Source organism: Liolophura sinensis, chromosome 12 (genome assembly GCF_032854445.1).
Source record: "Liolophura sinensis isolate JHLJ2023 chromosome 12, CUHK_Ljap_v2, whole genome shotgun sequence".
NCBI classification, from domain to species: Eukaryota; Metazoa; Mollusca; class Polyplacophora; order Chitonida; family Chitonidae; genus Liolophura; species Liolophura sinensis.
The window spans coordinates 10,049,200-10,071,746 of NC_088306.1; the positions used below are offsets into that span (position 1 = coordinate 10,049,200).

A 22,547-nucleotide genomic window follows, 5' to 3' on the forward strand; every position below is an offset into this window, starting at 1 on the left:
GAAGACTGGGCATACCGCGATCACACCACCTGGGCTGTCAACGTTAACCAGCCTTATAATCCCCAATACATCAGTCTGTTGTTAAGAAAGTTTGAAACTGCATCCTATAACCCATGATCGTGTACTATGTGGGGACACACACTCTGTTCAACTAGGAACGATCAACAGGCAACCGGTATGTCATTGTCTAAAGCATACGCGACGAAACATAGTTCGTTGAAAGATACTAATAATAAAAGTATGCCAGATTTCACCTAATAAACAGTTAGAGTTGCTTATAATAAACATTATTATAATTTTCAATGGTACGTTAAAACTGGGAGGGTAAAGATTTGTTAAAGTAGAAAACGTATGCATTTTCATCGATTTCATAAATGACACAGCGTCATCATTAGTCATCCTTTGCGGCAACGAGGCTCTCGTGACATCTCGCGGAAGCCCTTTTCAGACGAGGTCGTGCAGCGGTGGGGCGAGGTACTGAGATATCACTCCGCACTTGCGAACCGCTCAAAAAGAACAGCAATCATGTCTTGGGATGCTTGGTGCGATCAAGCCATTACATTTAAAGGAAAGACAGTCGGGGTCGGAGCTGGAATCTTTTGCAGACAAAGTGGCGCGCCATGGGGAGTGAAACCAGCGACATTTCAAGTAAGTTGAGTTGGAATTGTAGTGGGTGTGAAACCTCGTGGATCACTGTCTGTCCGCCATGTTGGACCGTTCAACTGGGAAGTAAAAACTTCATTTGCCTTTCTCCTTGTCTCCCTCGATGAAATCAGCTAACCCAAATATAACATCTCTGTCCCGTCTGACGTATGTTTGTCGGGCAGTCCAGTCCGTTTGTTTTCAAAGCAGTTTCTAAACTTAAAAATACGGATGGCGTTTTCAGAGTTGAAGGTCATAGTTGCCGGTAACGGTTGCCGTCATCATTTGCTTCAGACGAGCTGCACTCTTTTCCGTTTATTTTTTCTCCACACCACTTCCTTCTTCTCTTCAAAACTTGATAAATTTGCTGCTTTCCAGCAGGGTCACTCCATGTATGTGTACGCGTGAAATGGAAATAATATCAAAAAGTGTTTAACAACTCGCATGTACCTGCAGTACCTGATATTATATGCTGGAATCGAAATTTTGTAATTTCAGAAACTTGACATATTCAAATTTAAAACTTTCCAATGAAGTTTTAACAGAAAGTAGATGTCGAAAGTCATATTAGAGTTGTTACATGGTTGGAAATGTCCTGGACATCAGACTCCCTCAATGAAACTAAATCGCATGCTGAGTGCACGGGAGCTCTTATCAGCCATGTACATGTGCTTTAAGCTGGACCCGGTTGCTCAAACATTGACTAGCTAATACTGATATAGATGGTTTGCAATGTTAGTCATAGTTGAGGTAAGTTTGTGTATATTGCCAATTGTATGCTCTTACCAGCCAAATGCCTCTGCCCAGCGTATGACACCTCTAACAGTAGACACCCAGTGGGCAATACACAGACTAGGCAGTAGTAAAGACTAGGATGTTAGTGAGTTTTTTCTCAGATGTTCATTGTCAGGGCCATATGTAGAAAAACATTGAAGGTTCTGGTCCCAAACTTTAATGGTGTGACTGCGCACAAAGAAATTTTAAAAATGCAACTCAAAATGATGTTTTCTAAGAGCTTTTCAGTCTGTGAATCAAAAGAAATCTGTATGAAAACTTAACTTTTTATTGGTAATTCATCATATTTTTAAGTTATGTATTAGTTTTGATAAAGCTTGTTTAGTTTGGGCGGCAAATAGTTTGGGAGCCCAAATGTTTTCCAGAGCCAAAATGACTCTAGATGTGGCCCTGATTGTGAAAAGCTGCTGCTTCAATGAATTGACATCACTTTACAACATGACACCACCCTCAAGTTTAAAATTCTTGATGGCTGCAATTGAAAACCATCTACAGCCCTAGACCTCAGCCCAAAAGGTCGCTTATGTACATGTATACTTATACACAAGAGACAGCTGGCTACCCTCAGCCCGAAAGCTACGTGGACCGGATTCTGGTATAATGCTTACAAAGAGCTGTCACCTAATTCAATTCCGATGCAGGTGTGGTTAGTCATCCTGAAAATATGTAAGCACAGCAATTCTGAAAGCTAAAATATTTATGCACATTTTACCACAATTCCTACTTGCCTTTACATCACCATTGTCTTGTAAATCTTAGCCGAAGTCGAAAATAAACTCACATTTAGCAGGTCGCCACACGCTGCCATGTTTTTAAAATCTGGGTCAGGGAGGCACACATAGGCAGCAGCAGTTCACCTTTCCGTTTAATATAGAATGGCACAGATACCGAAGTCTCCGCAGTAAAATGGCTTTCTGTCTGTCAAAACTGACAGCCAGCTGATCAAAACATAGTAACGTCATCAAAGGTCAACAGTGCATGTGCGGGGAGCAACAACTCAGTTTACTAGGTAACGATATCGACACGGCATGTGAGCGTAAGTCAGAACCGTGAATTATCTTGGATTTACTGGTCGTAAAGGCTACAGAATATAGGAAAAATTGGCAGAGGAACAGATAATGTCTTGGTGAACATAATTTATTGGAGTTTAGCCCGGTGAATGCATGTATTGGTTCATTTTGCACCGTTTTTTGTCGCGCAGAGTTATTTCGCGGTAGGCTGTTTTTAAATAACAATATTTTAACCTGGAAGACTCATCTGATCTACTCGTAACCCAACGTTAAAAGATCACAGCCGAGATCCTTGGCTTCTTCTGGTATTGCGTCACATCATATATTTATGGTTAACCCAACAACCAGTATAGTTGTACAGAAACGAAATGGAACATCAGTAGATATAGTTCATACTTAATATACTATTGCAGTTAATTTTGGGTCAAGTGTGAAACTGATGACTTGGCCTAAAGTTAAATCTGGTATTAAGTCTTAAGACAGTTTTGAAAAACCTGGGCCCATGAACTATGTGACAGTGAGCGAATATCTGCCATTTCTAATTTTTGCTTGTAAACGAAAAAAACAGTGGGTAATTTCGCGTTTTCAAATTCTGAACGATTTCACTGCTTTAACTCATTTTCATTTCAATTTGTCATTGATCACAGGAGCTATTGTCAAAACATGCGAGGAATTTAAGTAACAAAATTGTTTACAATATGAAAGCACAAGATGTCCTGTCGCAGTTCCGCCTACACAGAAGTGGAATCAAGTGTTGTACCAGATAATTGGAGAAAAATTGACGAACCCTAAATTAGATTGTCGAAAGGATATATTAACTTGTCACAGACATCAGAGATAAATGGTGTCTGCTTTACTTACGGTAATGTAGTGTGATTGAGACCATGATGCTGACTTAGCATGAATTTCAAAATTGCAGATATTCGCTCCTGGCCGAAATGTATCATGCGTTGAGATACCAGCTTTTTATATTAGTAGTGGGTAGGTCATTTGGCAGTGGGGCAATTTCATAAGTAAAACACACATTCTGTGCCAGGGTGCACCAGTCAACAGGCTACAGGTTTTGGTAGTGTTTTCTGGTAATGGAGGGTTCTAATTTACTTGAAAATAATAAATGTTGGATAATTCAATGGTTTTATTTTTGCCATACTGTAGTGTCCAAACCACCCACTTAGGGAAGTGTATTTTGCTGGGAAATGCGTCAATCTAACTTAAGATCTGTACTTAAGGCCACTTTTAATCAGTGGCCACCCCATCCTGCCATGTTTAAATGACCTGTAATTCAAAATGGCGGCTGCAAACTTAGGCAGCTTTACGATGAATGAAAATTTGCTTCAATGAGAGATTTTTACGAAATAAGTTGGTGAAGAAGGAAGTTATGGAGAGATATTTAGAGTGTGGGAACACTACAGAAACTTGGATACTGCTGTGATGTTGTGACATTGTGCTTTGACAGATCTGTATGCATGTCTTTTTCAGATTCCTCAAGATGTTGTGATGAGTATAATACAGCATATAGAAGGAACTAGGAGGGACGGTGTTGTAATAAATGGTAACAAATACATGTTTCTGCGATCCATCGAGACGGACGGAAACAAATATGCAATGTTCAAATGTAAACAGGATGGCCTAACATGTGCTCTAGCCAACAAATGTGAGTATACCGACCAGGTTCATGATACAGTTGATTTCGAATGTACCATATCATACAGAGGTGTGTAGAACAAAATTAATGGGATTGGGAATATAGCTGCATAGAGCTTGCCCTATCGCAACTTAGTTATAAATTAACATTGATGACAGATCGAGGAGAAGGAAGCTGAATCAGCATTTTAGGAGTGTTGAGTTCTCACAGATCTAGACAAGACGTGATTTTACGGTAGCTTACAACTGTCGCTCAGCTGACAGACCCGGCTATGTAAGATGTATAATCAATATAGCATCTACCATAACATTACGCCGTTCAGCTGCTTTAGATTGTGAGGGCCCCACCTTATCGCGTCAAAACCTGCGAGATCTGTGAAGACTTTTGAAATCTTGATTTGGCTTATTATGTAAAACAAAGATGCTTAGAAAATGATAGTGGCAGCACAAATTCATCATGACACAGTCATTGGTCTACAGCAGAGTCTATCTTGTCAGACAGTCTTTAAGATGTACTCTTCTCTGTAAAGAGACAGATGATAAGAGTGTGCATGCTATAATGTGAAGGCAGACAGTTGTGGAGAGTTTTTCAGGGTAATACTGCACTGCGGCAGTGCTACAACTCTGTTAGAACCAACAGCCATTGTAATGTCGGTTGTAATGATAACAGGCCAGCTGACAACATGCATCAGCAGATCAGGAACAGTAACTCTAGCTAGGTCATTCTGGACACAAGAATGATTCACTCGGTGCAGTGGCACTTAAGCCTGTATAGCGAGGGTAACCATTGCACCAGTGACTCAGTTCCAGATGCTGGATTGTCAAGTTGTAGGTCATGAATTAAAAAATCAATAAGAGGAGTGTTGCGCCAGGAGTCATTGTTACCATTGGGAAGTACCCTGCACCCTAGTCCTTTAGAGTGGTCTATTCTACAATTACGTACCCTGGATCCTCGGCCTTTTTGTATGTTAATAAGTCAGAGATGGTAAGTTGCATTTTAAAAATCTTCAGAAATTTTGTTACTGTGACGCAGACAATGTGAAATGTGTATCTGAATGTAAATCTGAAATCTGTATTCATCTCCAGATGTGCCAAGGTTTTGTTTTTTTTGAGAAATTAATATCCAGGTCTATCTACTCTAAAGTGTGTTACGATTTAATGTTGGGTTGGTATTGATACAGCTATTAACTTTATTGTGGAAGCCCCATTTGTGTTGCGTTGATATTACAGAAATATTGCCAAAGCCTTGCTGAACTATGTACAATCATACCTTCTTAGTGTATAAAAATATTTTAGGGGACTGATTTTGTTCCCTAAAGCATTGTAGACTATAGTCTTGTATGTAGGACAATGTTTATCACATTAACCTATACTACAGTATATACATGTAAGTCAAGTCCTGTTCATACTAAGCTTACCACTCATCCGCCATGGACTGCAGTCACACCAGCAGTGGTGTGATTAAGTGGTTGAGGCACGGAACAAGGCCAAGTGTGTGCGGTTATGGATGACTGATTTAGTATTACTTAAGTGCACGGTGTCACTGACATGACTAGAGGACAGAAGAGAGTTAACGGACCACCGGCAACAAAACACAAAGACTGAAATGTACAGGAATAGATGTAAATGTATTGATTCATAAATTGTGCATAAAGAACGTGTAAATGCATTTGTAAAAGTTTATTCGGCTTGATGGAAAAATAGCTCATTCAATTCTTAGTGTTTGCAGTCCGGTGAACTGACTTTTTTTTTCTTTAAATTGCGGTTCAGAACTGTGGTTATATTGCTCATTTAAATTGTTTAACTCCTTGTTTTGAAATAATATGATTGCAGCCTGTACCATGGTATGTTTCTGCCCGAGGAAACCCATGAGTGGATATTGTAGATGTAAATTTAGCAAATGTTTTATTTTTGTTTCTTTATTTCCTCAGGTGTCATCATTGGCAAGTATGTGGAAGGTATGCAAGGTGGTCAACATACGGAGGCTGTCTACAATATGTTGACAATGTTAAAGTCCATGAATTATTAACCAGTATGTAAAGGTAAGTGTATATCTAGGAGGTCTGATTACGTGTTGATGGTCCATTGTTCCATCAACCTGACAAACCGCTGTCATAGACGTGGAAAAGTCTTGAGCACGGCATCATAGAGACTAGTCTGATGAATAAATTACGAGATTTGGCTGTCCAGTTCACTATAAAAGCATTGTGAGAGACAGCATGCACTTACTCAAATTCTCATTTCGTTTCATATCTTCACCAGAAATCTTGAAATAATGTACATGTGGAATACAATTGGCGTGAATAAAGATCATAAGCGCTTGTATCTATCTGCAGCCTTGTCAGGAGGGTCAGGGCAGTGATGTCCGTGGGGTGTCTCAGTGTCTGAGATTTCTCATTCTGACAACATCAACAGACAAAACAAGACAGATGGGGAGGTGGGGGGGGGGGTTAGGAGAAAATTGGAAATGAGACTACCTGATTTCCAATTCTGGCAATCCTTAGTCTCCTTCTCAAAGCTTCATTCAAAGATAGAAGTGCCCTGGTCAGTATTAAGACTGCTTTTAAGTCACTTGAGTGGATTTCACTACACACCAGCTGTGAGACCATCTGGTCTGTGTTGGAATTTTTCGGCTAATAATCGAGGTGGATTATCTTAGTTTTATCAAATTAGCTTAACTAATGTGTAAAGTTGGTCAGTTACACGGTTGCCTACATGTAGTGCTGTTTCAGTGTACGAATTACACACCAGGCCATCGAAACCGGCTATGTTTTGGGCTGTTATTTGAAGCCTATGTAACTCGAAATGTTTAGGAATTCTTGCTCAGGGACTTCACTTATTTTTCTCCTGCAGGTTGTTGCTTTCCTTGCACAAAATCATTAGTTTATTATGTCACAAGTAAGAAGACACCCAAGGGAACCAATTTCCTCATGCAGAGGCTTGTAATCCTCTTTCTAATATCCCTGCTATAAGAGCTCTCAAATCTGATGTAGGTGGCTAATTAACATAATCCAGAATGACCAATGGAAATGATTGTACCATTGTAAGCCGCAACAGTGGAAAGTTGAATACGACTTAAATTCTTTGGCCTACCTGTCGGGTTTTAAACATGGAGACTATTCACTGTTCAATTGTGGGTGATGGGTGAGGCCAGGTATTGCTGAAGTAGTTTTTATTTTGTTGAAAATGACTTGGTAGTAAACACCCCTGCCTGTGTAAGTTAAGTGAATATTTATAATGAAAACACACCTCCAAATTGACCAATGAAAACTTTTTTATCTTGTGCTATTTACACCACAGTATGGTTGAAATACTGCTGAAGCGCCATTAAGGCACAATAGTTATTTTATTCTTAAATGCTTGAACCTTTTTTTTTTTTTTTTTTAATTCACAGGGGGATAAAGTTATTTTTAGTTCTGCCATATAATTTGGCCTCAACAAAGTTGCTACTCCGATCAACTGTACACAGCAGAGGTTGGCTTTCTACAGGATGTGATGTTGAGAACCACATGACAACATGACACTACGAATTAACCCGTGCTACTTGAACGTTTTCAAGCTCCAGTGCTCTCGAGGAATCTGATGATACCTTTACATCTACTGAGGATAGGTGTCCAAAGACCGCACTGCTCATTGAGGACATTTATGGGTAGTACGACCAATATTTCCTGCAGTGGGAGGTGCCTACTCTTGGATGCTTACCCAGAGTTCATGTGCTGCTCAACAACACATTTTAATTGTTGCCAAAGTTTTGAAGAAAAAGAAAAGAAAACCTTCTAATACTGCTCGTCTGTGCAGCATCAGTAAAGGATGAAGATACTTCAAATGGTGGAATTACACACTATTGAATCTTTCACCTTTGGGATACTTGACCTGTATGTGTGATGTTGACTTGTAGCTGGGTGGGGGTATTGGCTTGAGGGTGGGTGGGAAATGGGTTGGGGAAAAATCGTCTCTTGCATATGTACCTTTTTTTTTTCTTTTTTTTTTTCGGTTCAGTCATAGGCTTATCTTATAGACTAGCTATGTTCCATCCCTAGAGGTAAATACTAACATCTCGGGCCTAATATGCACTTGGCCAATAATTTTGAGGCTTTCTTTTTCAGTGGTGATTAAGTATAAAGCCCTTGATTATATATATATATATATATATGATATATACATGTACCTACGTTTATGTATGTTGCCAACCATTGATTGCAGTTGTATAGAAATGGCAAAAGATTGGTGCCAACTTTGGATTAGTTGATTAAAATTTCCTTTGTCCCTTTGTTCAGTTCAAGTTTTTAATATCATTTCAGTGTTCTAAATGTATGTTAAAGTTGGCTTTGACCCGAAAACAAGTCTCAGAGATTGGTACCTTTTATTTTGTACTGAAATAATTTGTACTGTTAGGGATGGACTTCAGTTGCAGCTTACCAACTTGTGCGTATATGTTTTTGAATAGTGTCTCGCTTAAATTTTATCATGTTGGCAGTCTGTTTTTCCTTTTTAATTTGTTCCAGTTGTGATGGCTTTATGATGGCAGCAGTCACATAGGCTTGCCTGTACCTCTGTTACTTGCTAGGAACTGTGTTCTATAAAATGTCCCCTTTTCATACCAGTAAGTTGAAAAAAATTAAGTTCTTTGCAAATAACCATCTAAGATATTCATTTGGCCCAAGATAATGGTCAAGGTCAGATCTGCATATGGAATTAAACTTAGCAAGAACCTGCATTGGTAATTGGAATGCTTAAAACCATTATATAGGCTAATGGCAGGGCCAAATACAGAAACTTTGTTTGCCATTTGATTTTTACTCACTCATGAAGCCTTGTTAAATCATGCATTTTCAAAATCCAATTAAACATGTTTTAGAGTTAGTCTCTTCTTAATTGTGGACGTTCAGGTTGAATTAAGGCACATTTAGTGTGTATGATTGCTTTCATAATCGCAGAATTAATGGTCCAGTATATTGTTTGCTGATTGCATTGCACATGATTCATGTGTAATCAAGTAGTTGTATCATGTCTTCTGGAATGAGTTAAAAAAACAATAAAAGGGGCAAAAAATTCATGGAAAGTGCAGAAAGTATGCAAGTCTGTGTGATTGCAGAGTCATAAAAGGCTAGCTATGGATATTTTTGTTTTTTTTTTTTGTTTGTTTTTTTTGCAGTGCTATGATTATCTTTGTCCATGTTTCATAGCTCAAACTGTTGGGCTTAGTGATAAAAATCTGTTAATGTGCTTGGACCACCGCTCTAACACAGTCCTGATGGAAAGCTAGAAACTTACCTTGTGTGTGTGTTTTTTTTTCTCTTCCCCCATTAGTGCTCAGAAAACCTACCAGTACCCAAGTTAAATCCTTGCCATTGTTTCGTCAGGGATTAAAACAAACCCAAACCAAAATGCTCATCGTTCTGTATGGAGAAGTTGTGCACGACCTTGCTCTGTTGGAGGAGACCAAGCGATTTGTGTACAGATTTATACGTTTTATGGTGTATAGCTAGAACAAAATGGGGCTTTTGTCCTTCAGTGGACCGACAACCGCAAGAAAATTTGGCGATGTTGACCAGTATTTAATGTGCGACTTTCTACTGTCCTACATAACAACCTGTGTCTTTTTGTCTTCAATATTTTCTATGTACATGTACAGCACTGTTTCATCATGTCTTTTGTCAGTGTGGCTTCAAGCAAAGAAACATTTTTAAAGTGAGGGTAAAAAAAAAAACAAAAAAAAAAAACAATTGAGGTCTCAATAAACATCTTCGTTCCTGGCCATCTTCTCTATTGGTTTGTAGTGTCAATATCACATGCAGCACAGGCCTGACAATTCTTAGTTCTGTCATGGTTCTTACAGTATATCATGTCGCATTGAATTTGCATGGTATATAAAAATTGTAACTTGTCAATACGGTGCTGCCTTGACGCACTCGTACTCCTTACAGCACATGCATCTGTTTGCTTTACATCACTGCGTTTTCCACCACTAGCAAATTTTGGAATTGTTAGAAAACACAAAAACTGTCTCGACCTTCGCATGTGTGTGAACTATGATTAGAAACCTTCTATTTAAAGTGTGCAGAAGACCACACTAAGCCACACCTGAAACAATCATGGTGATGAACGCTGATTAAATTGTTCTGTACAAAGACGTCAGTGGACGGGCTCTGACCGTCAATCTTGTATAGTGGTGGCAGTGATGTCAAGCGAGTATAGAGAACAGCTCATGCGCACTGTAAGGAGTACATAAAGCACCTACCGTTAACTCGCAAAATCGCAGGACTAGAGCTTTCCATGGATCTACAAATTCCCTGCGCCGGGAACCTTGTAGTAAGGCTTAGGCAGTTATTACACTATTTTTGTACATACCAGTCATTGCATTTGCAAGTAATGCCACATTATTCAGGCGGTTCGACCCCAGCCATTTTCATCAATGGCATGGAAGTTCCCGTCCAAGACGTCCATCAGGTTCTCTTCTTAACGGACAATCCTTCCACCGAGCTGGATTCAAACTCAAAACCTGTGGCATTATTTTGTATTGTCTTCATTTTTGTTGCGCTGCTGTTTCGGATCCAGCTCTTAGGCAGCTCAGCTGTTTCTTGTACCTGGCAAGGAGCATTGGTTTCCCCTAACCGTATACTATAGTGTGAATCATTCAACAGTTTAGTTAAGAATATTTTAAATATTAATCCAGTAAATCAATGTCATGACCATTGCTTACTGGGTTACAATTCACCTTAAAGAAAAGCATAACAGTGTCTACTTTTACATCGTTCAAAGTTTATTTACAGATTTACTGCTGGAATGTCTTACAGATGAACATGATCCACTAAATTCAGCTCTGCTGAAAGAAATGCCTTTAGCAAATCGGAGTAGCTTGAAATCCATTTTTCTGGATGTAGGTGTATACCCCTGCAAGGTTTGAAAAGTTAAATGTAGTGTTCATTTAGGAACATTTACCACTGGCACATGCTGCCATGTTGTTGGGAGGGACAAAAACTCCTAATCATCCTACATCAAACTGGTTAAATTTGTTTTCGAAAAATTAGCAAACACACAAATGTTGACTTAGCATACAACCATGGAATAAAAACCTCTTAAGGATTAACCTTGCTAGCACATTTAGCAGTATTTCAACAGAAAGGCTGCAAGTACATTATGCCAGGTAAATGTACTGCATTTTGAGTGCCCCAGCCTAATGAGAAGAAAAGTAATGTGGATACATCATGTACCATACCTTCTCCCAAACGGAGAACTGTACCAGTATAGCTCAGGCCAACCATTACCAACACTACTTAGGTCTGCAACTTGACTTGTTTGGTCGCTATCTCTTACAACATGTGCAGAACAGTCGTGTACATTTGCACCCCTCAACAACATAATTTTAGAATTTCAAGTTGATGGTTACTGCTTCCGTCTAGTACGCGTTACAATGCATACATGCACCAGCTGAACTGAGCCATGTTTCAATTTTAAGGTTTGCTAAAAAAAGTGGTCTTTAGCACTTCAATACATCATGTGACATATTTTGAACACAAAAGTTACAATACTAACTGCCTGCAGTAATTAATAAATATCAAGATTTCATAAAATGCCAGGACTATTTCACTTCCCAGTTATTCTCGATGCCTTGTTACAAAACCTTGCACTTCCCAGTTATTCCAGATGCCTTGTTACAAAACCTTGCACTTCCCAGTTATTCTAGATGCCTTGTTACAAAACCTTGCACTTGCCAATTATTCTAGATGCCTTGTTACAAAACCTTGCACTTCCCAGTTATTCCAGATGCCTTGTTACAAAACCTTGCACTTCTCAGTTACTCCAGATGCATCTTCAAGAGGCACTAAGAAGTTGAATTGTATAACATAATGAGATATATGAACAATAACTTCTGTTTATTTGGAAGTGACGTTTTAGTACAGATACTAATACTATAGATACTAATGACTGAAAACGATATTAGAATCTATACCGAAACGTTTCAAAAATAAACAGAAGTAGTTATCCATATATCTTGTTATGTTATTCTAGATGCCTTGTTACAAAACCTTGACGTTTGGTCCTTGAGAGAATGATAAACTTGACGTTCAACAAAAGTTGTATTTCTAAACACAGTTGAAATTTGATGACCTCTGGTATCAGGGGTCTTGCTAAAGGTCAAAGAGAACCATAAATGGAGCCAAATTATTTCCATTTAACTCCAACCCGAGTTCTTGAGTCCTTCAGTGTATGACCATAAACAAAAAACGTTTGTGGTCTTCCATTAGCCACTTTTCCAGAACACACTGCTCATCTGCCACACAGGTCAGTCGCTGCCTTCATTCTCGGGCTGCTTGTAATGGCGATACTCTGGCTTCAGCTCCCACATGTTCCTGTGGGGTGCCTTCATATTGTACACGCAAATCTCCTCCAAGATTGCCTTCAAGTGAGCCTGAAACAATAAAACACACTACTGACTGATTGACAATTTCTTTTGGTTTTGAGGCTCATTTCCTAACCCAACATCACAACTCAATCATGACAGATAAGGACAAGATTTTCCGCTTCAGTGGTCCCAGGTAATGTCTGAAATGAGGTTTGAAATTAGAAACTGTTTCAGAGATCACATTCAGTTGTAAATGATCGTCTTTTAAATGAGAAAATATAGAAGGATATAAGAAAACTAATAAAAGTGATATAACAACCAGTCATTGAGTTTACAAACCAAACAAAGTGTATATTCACAACATTTCTTGGGATCATAATCTATTATAATTGGAGATGTGTGAAGTACCTCACAAACTCACATAGATATGAGGTACACATAGCAATTCAAGCTCACTGAGATATGAGGTACACATAGCACTTCAAGCTCAGACATGAGGTACACATAGCAATTCACGCTCATACAAAGATGAGGTACACATAGCACTTCAAGCTCACACAAAGATGAGGTGCACACAGCACTTCAACCTCACAGAGAACCGAGTTACAAGTACAGAGCGGAAGGTTGGCAAGGTTAGCTTTGTGCAGCTTCCTATTGCATGAAGTTGTGTTATCGGTCACCACCCCAGGCCACTTCCTGTTTATTACACCCATGCAGAGGCTTGCGTTCTATTTCTCTGTATGAAACCACAGGCTTCTAGAAACTGTTTCATGTAAAGAACTGCGATTAGCTTTCTCTCGTTCTGAACATGGTATCAATGTATTACACACGCACATGGGTTAAACCTTTGTACACACAGTGCATATGTTGGTAAATTAGAGCTTTTTCCCTGAAATATTATCTGTTTCTTACCAAGGTGTTTCCTTTCAACACACAATTCCATTACCCTGCGACAATCCTTAGCTTACAACAACAACAACGCTCAAACTATCCGGATATGTCTTCATGTCTTTAAGAAATAATGAGAATCTGTTTTGCACTTGAGATGTATCTACAGTTTAATCCTATAGCATCAATTTATTGTAACTATTCAACTCAGTAATTATTTCTCTACAGTTTAACCTAAATAAATCACATCAACTTTCATTCCTCTCCGGCCATACGTGGGAAGGTCTGCCAGCAACCTGTGGATGGTCGTGGGTTTCCTCCAGGCTGTGCCCGGTTTCTCCCCACCACAATGCTGGCCGCCGTCGTATAAGTGAAATATTCTTGAGCACGGTGTAAAACACCAATTAAATAAATAAGTAGACCAACTTTCAACCACATAAAATAAACATAAAAACCACACTGCTGCTTCACAAAGGCTGTGTGTTTTTTTTTTTGTAACTGAATATATGGTGAGATATAATACCAGAATGTAAGCCTGCCCTACTTTTTGTGCTACGCCCTGAAAAGTTGTGGGCCCGATCTGATACACCACACGTTGTTCTGATCTAACAAACTGACTAACGACATCTTATGACAAACATTAACTGTCACACACTACATTGTATTTCCTCATGTATATTTATAATCCAGTCATGAAGGCTATCATGCATGCATGCACACACACACACACACACACACATATGAGCCGAGCGATTTGCAAGGGAAGACGTCTCATTTAAAAACAGGAAGTTTATGAATTTTATAGGTATATTATAAAGATGGTTTACCCAAAATGAAAATAAATTTCATCCCATTTAACTTGCCCACTTATCTGCAAACTATCATGATAACCTGAAAAAATACAAATAAACTATGTCACTATGGGGTACATGAGTATGTGGGTAGAGACTGCTATTGAGACTACTGGTTTTAATTGCCATATAGAATTAATACTGATAATTATGGTGATGGTTATAGCAATGAAAATCACATGTCCTGGGTTAAACTCTGCAGCTGTCAGTGAGAAGGTCTGTCAGCAACCTACGGGTGCAACCTACGTGCTCTGCCCGCTTTGCTCTCACCATAACGCTGGCCGCCATTGTATGAGTGAAATATTCTTGAGTACGGTGCAATACACCAATCAAATAAATAATGGCTTGTACCATGTTACATTTCAAGCATATACATGAACAGTGACAATGCAACCCTGACTGAGACAAATTGATTAGAGGCTGAATTTCACCAGTAATATGTGTGACCATTTGCCAACTATCACACTGTCATCACTGCCATGGTTTCACTCTTCATGCTTTATGGCCTTTTATACTGGCATGACCAACAAGATTGGGTAGGCACAATGTATGCCACATACCTGACAATTTACGTTTAGTATAAGTACTTTATAAGGTTTGGTATATCTACAAAGCTTTGGCACAACTTCTACAGTTACAAGTAGATAAGCTGTGACAAACTTTGAAGTTATGCCATAACTACAACACTTTGCCACAGTTACTAGAAAAGCCCTAGTTTAGGTACTACATGTATTACATAACTAGTAAGATATCCCAGTCTTCAAATCCTATCTTGTACAAACAAGATAAAGTTGGTGAATCAGTTACATGTATGTAGACATAGTAGAGACCTGAACATGCTTCCCTCTTGCCCTCCCCCCACTTCCAACACCAGCCATGACAACATATAGGTATCACAGAGGATGTCCCCCTACATGTATATATAACAATGTAAGCATCCTGTTCACAGAAATGTCACCCATGATTACCTGTGATAAGCCCGCTAATCGGCGAAAGGTCACAGGTCGATCCCTCGTTTGTCAATTTCTCACACAACAGATATCACTACTGATCAAACATTACACTGACAGTCAGAGAGAGATCTTCGTATCAGACAGGCTTTTCTTTTCTGTGATTTATCACACTGACTTCTAAGGAGCCATGGAGAGATTTGAGTAGACATTAATACCTGGGGGAAGACGAAGGGAGAAATTTTTTTCAGTCGGGGCAACATCCTACCTTCCCAAAAAAAAAAAAAAAAAAAAAAATCCCAAGACATCTTTCAAAGATGAACAGAATTCTCAGAATTAGGAAAAATGACCAACTTAGTCAGTGAACAAAATTTTTCATTTCGGCATTTCTCCAATTCCTCAACCTTTCCACATATTCTGAAAGTATTATTCCACATAGATCAATAAAGTTAGACTTTTTGTGTAGCCCTAAAATCGGCCAAACTAACCAATTTTGTCTTCAAAATCAAATTAAAAAGGGACATTGAATTGCACTGAAAGTTGCTCTTTCATATTCGAAAAGGTTGAGGAATTAGAGTATGAATATTACTTCTGATAAATGTTAACAATGTAAACATTACCCTGTACTTTTTATTTATTTATTTATTTATTTGATTGGTGTTTTACGCCGTACTCAAGAATATTTCACTTATACGACGGCAGCCAGCATTATGGTGGGTGGAAACCGGGCACAGCCCGGCGGAAACCCACGACCGTCCGCAGGTTGCTGTCAGACCTTCCCACTTACGGCCGGAGAGGAAGCCAGCATGAGCTGGACTTGAACTCACAACGACCGCATTGGTGAGAGGCTCCTGGGTCATTACGCTGCGCTAGCGTGCTAACCGATTGAGCCACGGAGGCACCCCCTGTACTTTTTCTGCTTAAGCCTTGTTCACCCACTGACCATACATACATGTATGAACATGCACATGAATAATTGTTATGATATCTACCAACCCCTATTCTAACTATTCTTGAAAACATTAAATCAATTAAAGCAGATCACAAAAACATTCTTGTTGTGACTTATCCCGGTATTGAACTTGAGATTCCCGACTTCTGAAGAACATTAGCTAACCACTACAAACCCATGGATGCATCGCTCCCAAACATGTGTGCAGTGATTTGTGAATGAGTCAGTCATTTTGTGAATGCCAGGCTTTCTGCAGCCATATGCCATAACCACAACCATCCATTCAGCTGCATCAACTCCAGTAAAACAGCTGAGACTGCAGGCTGGCGAAAAGGCTGGGTTATTAACATGCGTCTTCAGCACCCATTTTTAGTCTGTTAGATACTCCCCACCCTCTCTCACCCCACCCTACCCCCTCTCCCAACTCATCCTCTGTAGACACACACTCCCCTCCATTTCCCCATACACATCTACCATCTGCTGTCAAAATAAGACATCAATTACTTTCAGCTGTTGAAAAAAAGCCCCATCTGATCCTCTGGAGGGCAATGGTTGCTGCACAGTTAACTTCAGGTGATCATGCAGATACTATACGCATTGTACATGTATTTTTGCTGCTACCGGCTAGTACAGCTTCAAGCAGGTTAAACATGTCAAACAGAAACATGTAACAACATTCCAGAACAAAAACAAGGTTGACATTTTATTTAAAATCCATTCATACCTTGCTGCAAATTAAAACTGGAGAACTCTGAATGAAACAGACTTTTAGCCTCTATTTTGTTGGCATAAAAAGAAAAAAAACTATTTTTTCTACCCATGTACAACTTTCGCTTTTGTGGCAAAATTTTCACAATTTTATATCCTTGACAATTATATCTAAACATTAATTCTGCAAACATTTCATAAGTTGATGTAAGTTTCCTAAATTTCTGAGGTAAGAAGTTTTTTTAAATTTCTGGGCTTCCTGGTATCAGCAAGGTAGACTGAACACCTGAACTGGGGTAGGTGCCACATGTCAAAAACCATCCAGGTATAAAAAATACTTGTACCATAACAATGGGACAGTTTGAGTATCAAAGCTATAGAACTTGAACTTATCCACAGCAAACACGGAGAGTGCACAGGGAATAACACAAAGAAAAAAAGACAGGTACAGAGATAACCACAAAGCAATCAGGTTGATGTGTAAAGAAACCATGAAAGTTTTTCACGACCAAAATAACCTGCGTATTGTTCACAGAAGCTAACAGCCTGTGCATAGTCTACATGCACCCTGTTTTTACCTATATTACTGAACTTACCTCTGAGATTAGATGTACACTAAATGACCTAAAATTTTATCTGCAAAAGTGCATTTTTAGAGGCAAATAAATAGTCTTTTTGGTGCTGAAACTTACAATTTTCCAGTAGAATATCATCTCATGTTCCAACAAAACCTGAAAACGCCTTTCTAAAATCAATATAATTCTGAGAATCATGAAAAATGAGCAAGTTAGATGAAATTAATAGTCATTTAAGGTTCATTCTTTTACACCATATACATGTATGTGTTGTCTTTTGGGTTTTTTTTTTTTTTTTTTTTTTACACCAATCACGTAAATTATTTATTTTTTCATACTGTGTTTTCATTGAACACAATTATTATTATTATTATTATTTTGTTTTTGCAGTGCCTTATACTTGTAAAACTGGATCCTAATAACGAAGAGTTCATATAGATTACTATAATGATACAAAGACATACAGAACCTACTAGCAGCCTGACAACGGCATAATCACAACCACAAAAACCTCGCCTTTCTTCCAACTGTAACGAAGTGTACAATTCACACGTTGACATACCCTGATGCATTCTCCGCAACTAAAATGCCTATGAAAAATGTTAATCATTAAAGCTCTAGTTTATTTATTCAGACAAAACATTTCATTTCTCTTTGTCAGTTATAAAATTTGTATCCTTATCTATGATTACATGAATTAAAACAGACATTCAAACATATAAGACTTAATTTTTCTTGGCCAAATAAAAAATTTGTATCCTTATTTAAAATTATGAGTTGAAACTGACACTCGGTCATAACATTTAATTGTTCTTTGCCAAATATAAAATTTATATCCTTATCTACGACTACAAAAATTGAAACTTAAAATCAACTTAAAAGAAGTCAATTACGTTGCTTTGGTAATTTTTTAGCAATCATTTGGATATTGAACTCTAAACTATAAATATACTTTGCATTGTTTCTTTGAATGGAAATGTGATATGGGGAATAACCATTGCTGTCATTCATGAAAACCATGAGACCAAATACTGTAGTTCTTCAACCTTTGTTTACAAGGTGTTTATTCAAGCATGTTCTGAAGGCAATACTTGGTGTAGACTGACAAAATTATACTTTTTGGTGAAGCCCTAACACTGGCTAATCCCACCAATGTAGTTATGTCTTCAAAATCAAATTAAAAAGGTGCATAAATTGCGCTGAAAAGTGCTCTCTCCTATGTGAAAGGGTTAAGGAATTAGGTTAGTTTGATTACTGAAGATTTTGATGTGACCATATAACAAGGACCCATGTAATTTGGAGAGCCAAATGGAAACCAACAGGAATTTTGATCACATTTGATCACACTTATCAAGATTATGGTTACACATACGTATAAATGCACTTGAACAAGTTTTATTATCAAAGACACTGAAATCCGATCACAATTTGATCATTATATATACACATGTACTGTCACATACAACACAAAAACAAAGAACTTGAAAAACAAGTCTTATAATGCAGGCCCCGTGATCATGAACAGATGTTTGACAAGTCAAAATTTCAATCATTAAATTTGCTATCTTTCTTTCTGTAATTTTAGCTGAAATTTGTTGTACAATAACTTACCCTGAATTTCTGCTGTTAAGCACAATTTGGCCCTTGTTACAAAAGAAATAACAATTTTGAAGTGATTTGAAATTTTGACTTAAAAAATTAAGTCTAAGACTGCTTCGTGATCATGGGGCCAGAGAACTATAGGCTGGGCCAATTTTTAACAGATGTCAAATGAAAAGTAGTAGTGCAAGTGAACTTTGAGGCTGATATTTGACCCGGGGTGTAACTGTTGAATGGAATGGAATTGATGAGAATGCATGACCAACACAGAGTGGTGTGACGGTCAACAACAAGGTCAACAACAAGGTCAACGACACCTCGCTTCCTGGGTTAACAACTTAGGGCAAGAAACAGGGTGCAGATTCTATAGTTCTTAGAGTGTATTAGATTCCTGCTTTAGTCAGTCCAGCCAGAACCTCAGTATTAAAGTTTGTTGTTGTGTTCAAACCTGCTACAGAGTTGTAAATAGAAACCAATATGGCTTTGTTGTTGTTGTGTTCAAACATAAAGGTTATCGTTGTGTTCAGACCTGCTACAGAGCTGTAAATAGAAACCAACATGGCTTTAGTAGCTAGCCCCAGGGGGTGATTCTACACAGCATGTCCACGACCTTTTGAAATGTCTTGCATCTTTGTGCAGTCAGCACGCTGACATATCTTCTGGCCCTTTGTACTTGACTTTCTGGTAAAATACATCCTGCTAGAGCCTGACCTGCAAATTTATGCTACCCAGGTTTACAAATACATAGGTATGTAGACACACTTCACTGATAAGCGAATGGACACCCAGCACATTTGCTCATAACCATACTACTTTCACTTACCGTAAAAATGTTTTCATTTATGAGAATTATTTTTCAACAATGTACTTGGGCAGGTCTGCAAAGTATAACACAGGGGTAATTTTCCATTCTCTAATTGCAAGCTTTTACAAAACTTGATAAAATGTAATGTCAGTAAATTTACAGCCTAAGGTCATAGTTCTAACCCAATGCCATGCACAGACGGAGTAAAGAAAACTTAAATACTGCTGTGAATGAAATTAAGGTAATAGTAGCTAGGAATAGATATCCTGGCACTACACTTCAAGTGTTTTACAACATTTTGCTTTATTTTACAGGCTGCAAGTTTTATTGGGAGCATTATTCTGTCAATTCCCTGTGAGTTCAAGTCCAGCTCATGATGGCTTCCTCTCCAGCTGTACGTGGGAAGGTCTGCCAGCAACCTGTGGATGGTCGTGGGTTTCCCCCGGGCTTAGCCCAGTTTCCTCCCACCATAATGCTGGCCGCCATTGTATAAGTGAAATATTCTTGAGTACGGCGTAAAACACCAGTCAAATAAATAAATAAATAAATTTGGAATGCATAATTTTAAGGAAGTTTTAATTTAAACATGTATATATGGCAGTGCATTATCATCACTGCATTATATACCTAAATGTGAGTTAGTGTTATTAATCTACAGGTTAAAATATGGTAATGTTTTGTATAAGCATTTAATAACTGATGGCACATTGCCATCTATAAGGGAGATCACTGAATTCCAATCCATAGGCTAAGACGTTAGGCTGTACACTAACATGCTGCACATATGCAAAGTACGTTCCTTTTGTCATAACATTAATTCTGCTTAAGCCATGTTGGTAGGGGCCATGTAATTTGCTACTATTGGAGCATTTACATAAAGAGTTAGAATAAAATCTAACTGAGGTAAAAAGGCCACATTTCACCGATTACGTGTCACCATTTGCCAGCTATCTCACTGTCTTCGTTGCTGTTCTGGTCGAACTCGCTTTACTGTACATCTTTCATTACACTGAATAAATCCCTACATCCAGTCTGTGTCTGTGTGTGCTACTGTGCTATCAGCTGATATACTTGTGTGAGTCACCCAGATGAGCAGTAACTAACCCAGGTTTTTCTATCCCTGACACTACCACAATACAGGCACAGACAATAACTCTTGAACCAATTGTCTAAACTGTATCAGCTTACAATGAGCCAATCAGCAGTTAAGGCTCTTTGGGGGAATTTGTATTCAGCTCAATCAAAGTGACCATACAAATGATCATGGTTTGTTAGCCAACTGCCAATGATATCGCCTGTTTAACAATCATGGACTGACACGGACGAGCCAATCACCATGCCCCTACTAAGCCTAATCAAGGATCCTGTGATGTGCTTACATAAAGCACAACAGAAGCAGGCAGACACTTTGCAGCAGCAAATTTTTTAGTCAATGCTCCAAGAGATGATTACAAATAATCTCATGACAGCAGTAATGTAATGTATGTTCCACAATTTAGAACTGAGGCAGTGGAATCGTTTGATCCAGTTTTGTCCCCACATCTAAACGTAAATGTCTTACATCTTACATTGTAGAATACAATGTCAGCCACTGGGGTTTTCCATTTCCAAGCCATCTCTTACATACATATGGAGTTTTTGGATAAAATTTACTCTCAATATTTTGAAACACTTCTGGAAAATGATGCTGGATACCATTATTTATATATATATGGAGAGGAAAGGTATGCCAAATGTGTGAAAATGCAGCAGATCAACATTTTATTCATAGTTTTGAAGTGATGTCATAGCTGCTCTGGGCCAATCATCAGCACACTCTTTAGTCACATGACTAGAGTACTGGAGGTGAAAATGAACCGGATTTAACCCAGACGAGATAGGCCTTGAATAAGATTTTAGCATGAATAATGAAAAATATAGCTTTTTGGTGAGAATATTTTTCTCGAAAAGTAATCAGAATGTGCCTAACTTTAGAAATCTGCAAAAAAAATCAGCATTTTGGCCATTTAGCCCCATGTTATTTATCACTTCCTGGTCCTTGTGAAAAACCTGGATGCTCAAAGCTATTAATACATACAAATGTATGCAACTATGAAATATTTCCTATGTCAACAAACAAGACAATTACTGTGTATGTAAAAGCGCCAGTGTAAATATCAAATTCTTGTCAGTTTCATTAATCTCTTTTAATGTTTGTTTTACTAACAATAATGTGATGATAAATGCATTGTACTACCCCTCAACCTTTTATCATATAAAAGAGCAACTTTCAGTGCAATTTATGCAAATGTTTGATTTGATTTTGGAGACAATACTACACTGACTGGATGAGCCAATTTCAGGGCTTCTCAAAATGTATAATTTTATCAGTCTACACCCAATATTGCCTTCAGAATATGCTTGAATAAATACCTTGCAAACACGACAAACGGTTGATGAAGAATTACAGTAGTTTCACAACTTTCTACTACAGGAACTATTATAGCTGCGTTCAGAGCACTTTTAAAAACTCAACCTGCGGATGGTCGTGGGTTTCCCCTGGGCTCTGCCCGGTTTCCACCCACCATAATGCCGGCCGCCGTAGTATAAGTGAAATATTCTTGAGTATGGCGTAAAAAAAAACAATCAAATAAATAAATACTTTTAAAAACTAATGGGTTACTGGGATCACTGGCTCAGATGGTTCAAGAGCTGCTTAGCTGAAACTATCAAGAAGATTGTCAGGTACTCCGGGCGAAGATCATTGGCTTACACCATGCAGGTACTCTGGTTTCCTCCAAC

The 22,547-nt window shown here is 38.4% G+C and overlaps 2 protein-coding genes across 2 annotated transcripts in view; one reads left to right on the forward strand and one right to left on the reverse strand.

Annotated features, from left to right (window-relative positions):
• Positions 1-448: 448 nt before the first annotated feature.
• LOC135479407 (uncharacterized) lies at positions 449-8,009 on the forward strand. Its single transcript, XM_064759233.1, has 4 exons — positions 449-648; positions 3,927-4,101; positions 6,023-6,133; positions 7,486-8,009. Exons 1-3 carry the CDS (start codon positions 526-528, stop codon positions 6,118-6,120), a joined length of 396 nt encoding a protein of 131 aa, XP_064615303.1. The 5' UTR covers positions 449-525; the 3' UTR covers positions 6,121-6,133; positions 7,486-8,009.
• Positions 8,010-10,847: 2,838 nt separating this feature from the next.
• Positions 10,848-22,547, reverse strand: part of LOC135479073 (general transcription factor IIF subunit 2-like) — a 53,516-nt gene continuing 41,816 nt past the window's right edge. Inside the window, exon 8 of the mRNA XM_064758792.1 lies at positions 10,848-12,504. Coding sequence (XP_064614862.1) covers positions 12,379-12,504 — 126 coding nt within the window. The 3' untranslated portion in view covers positions 10,848-12,378. The remainder of the gene's footprint in view (positions 12,505-22,547) is intronic.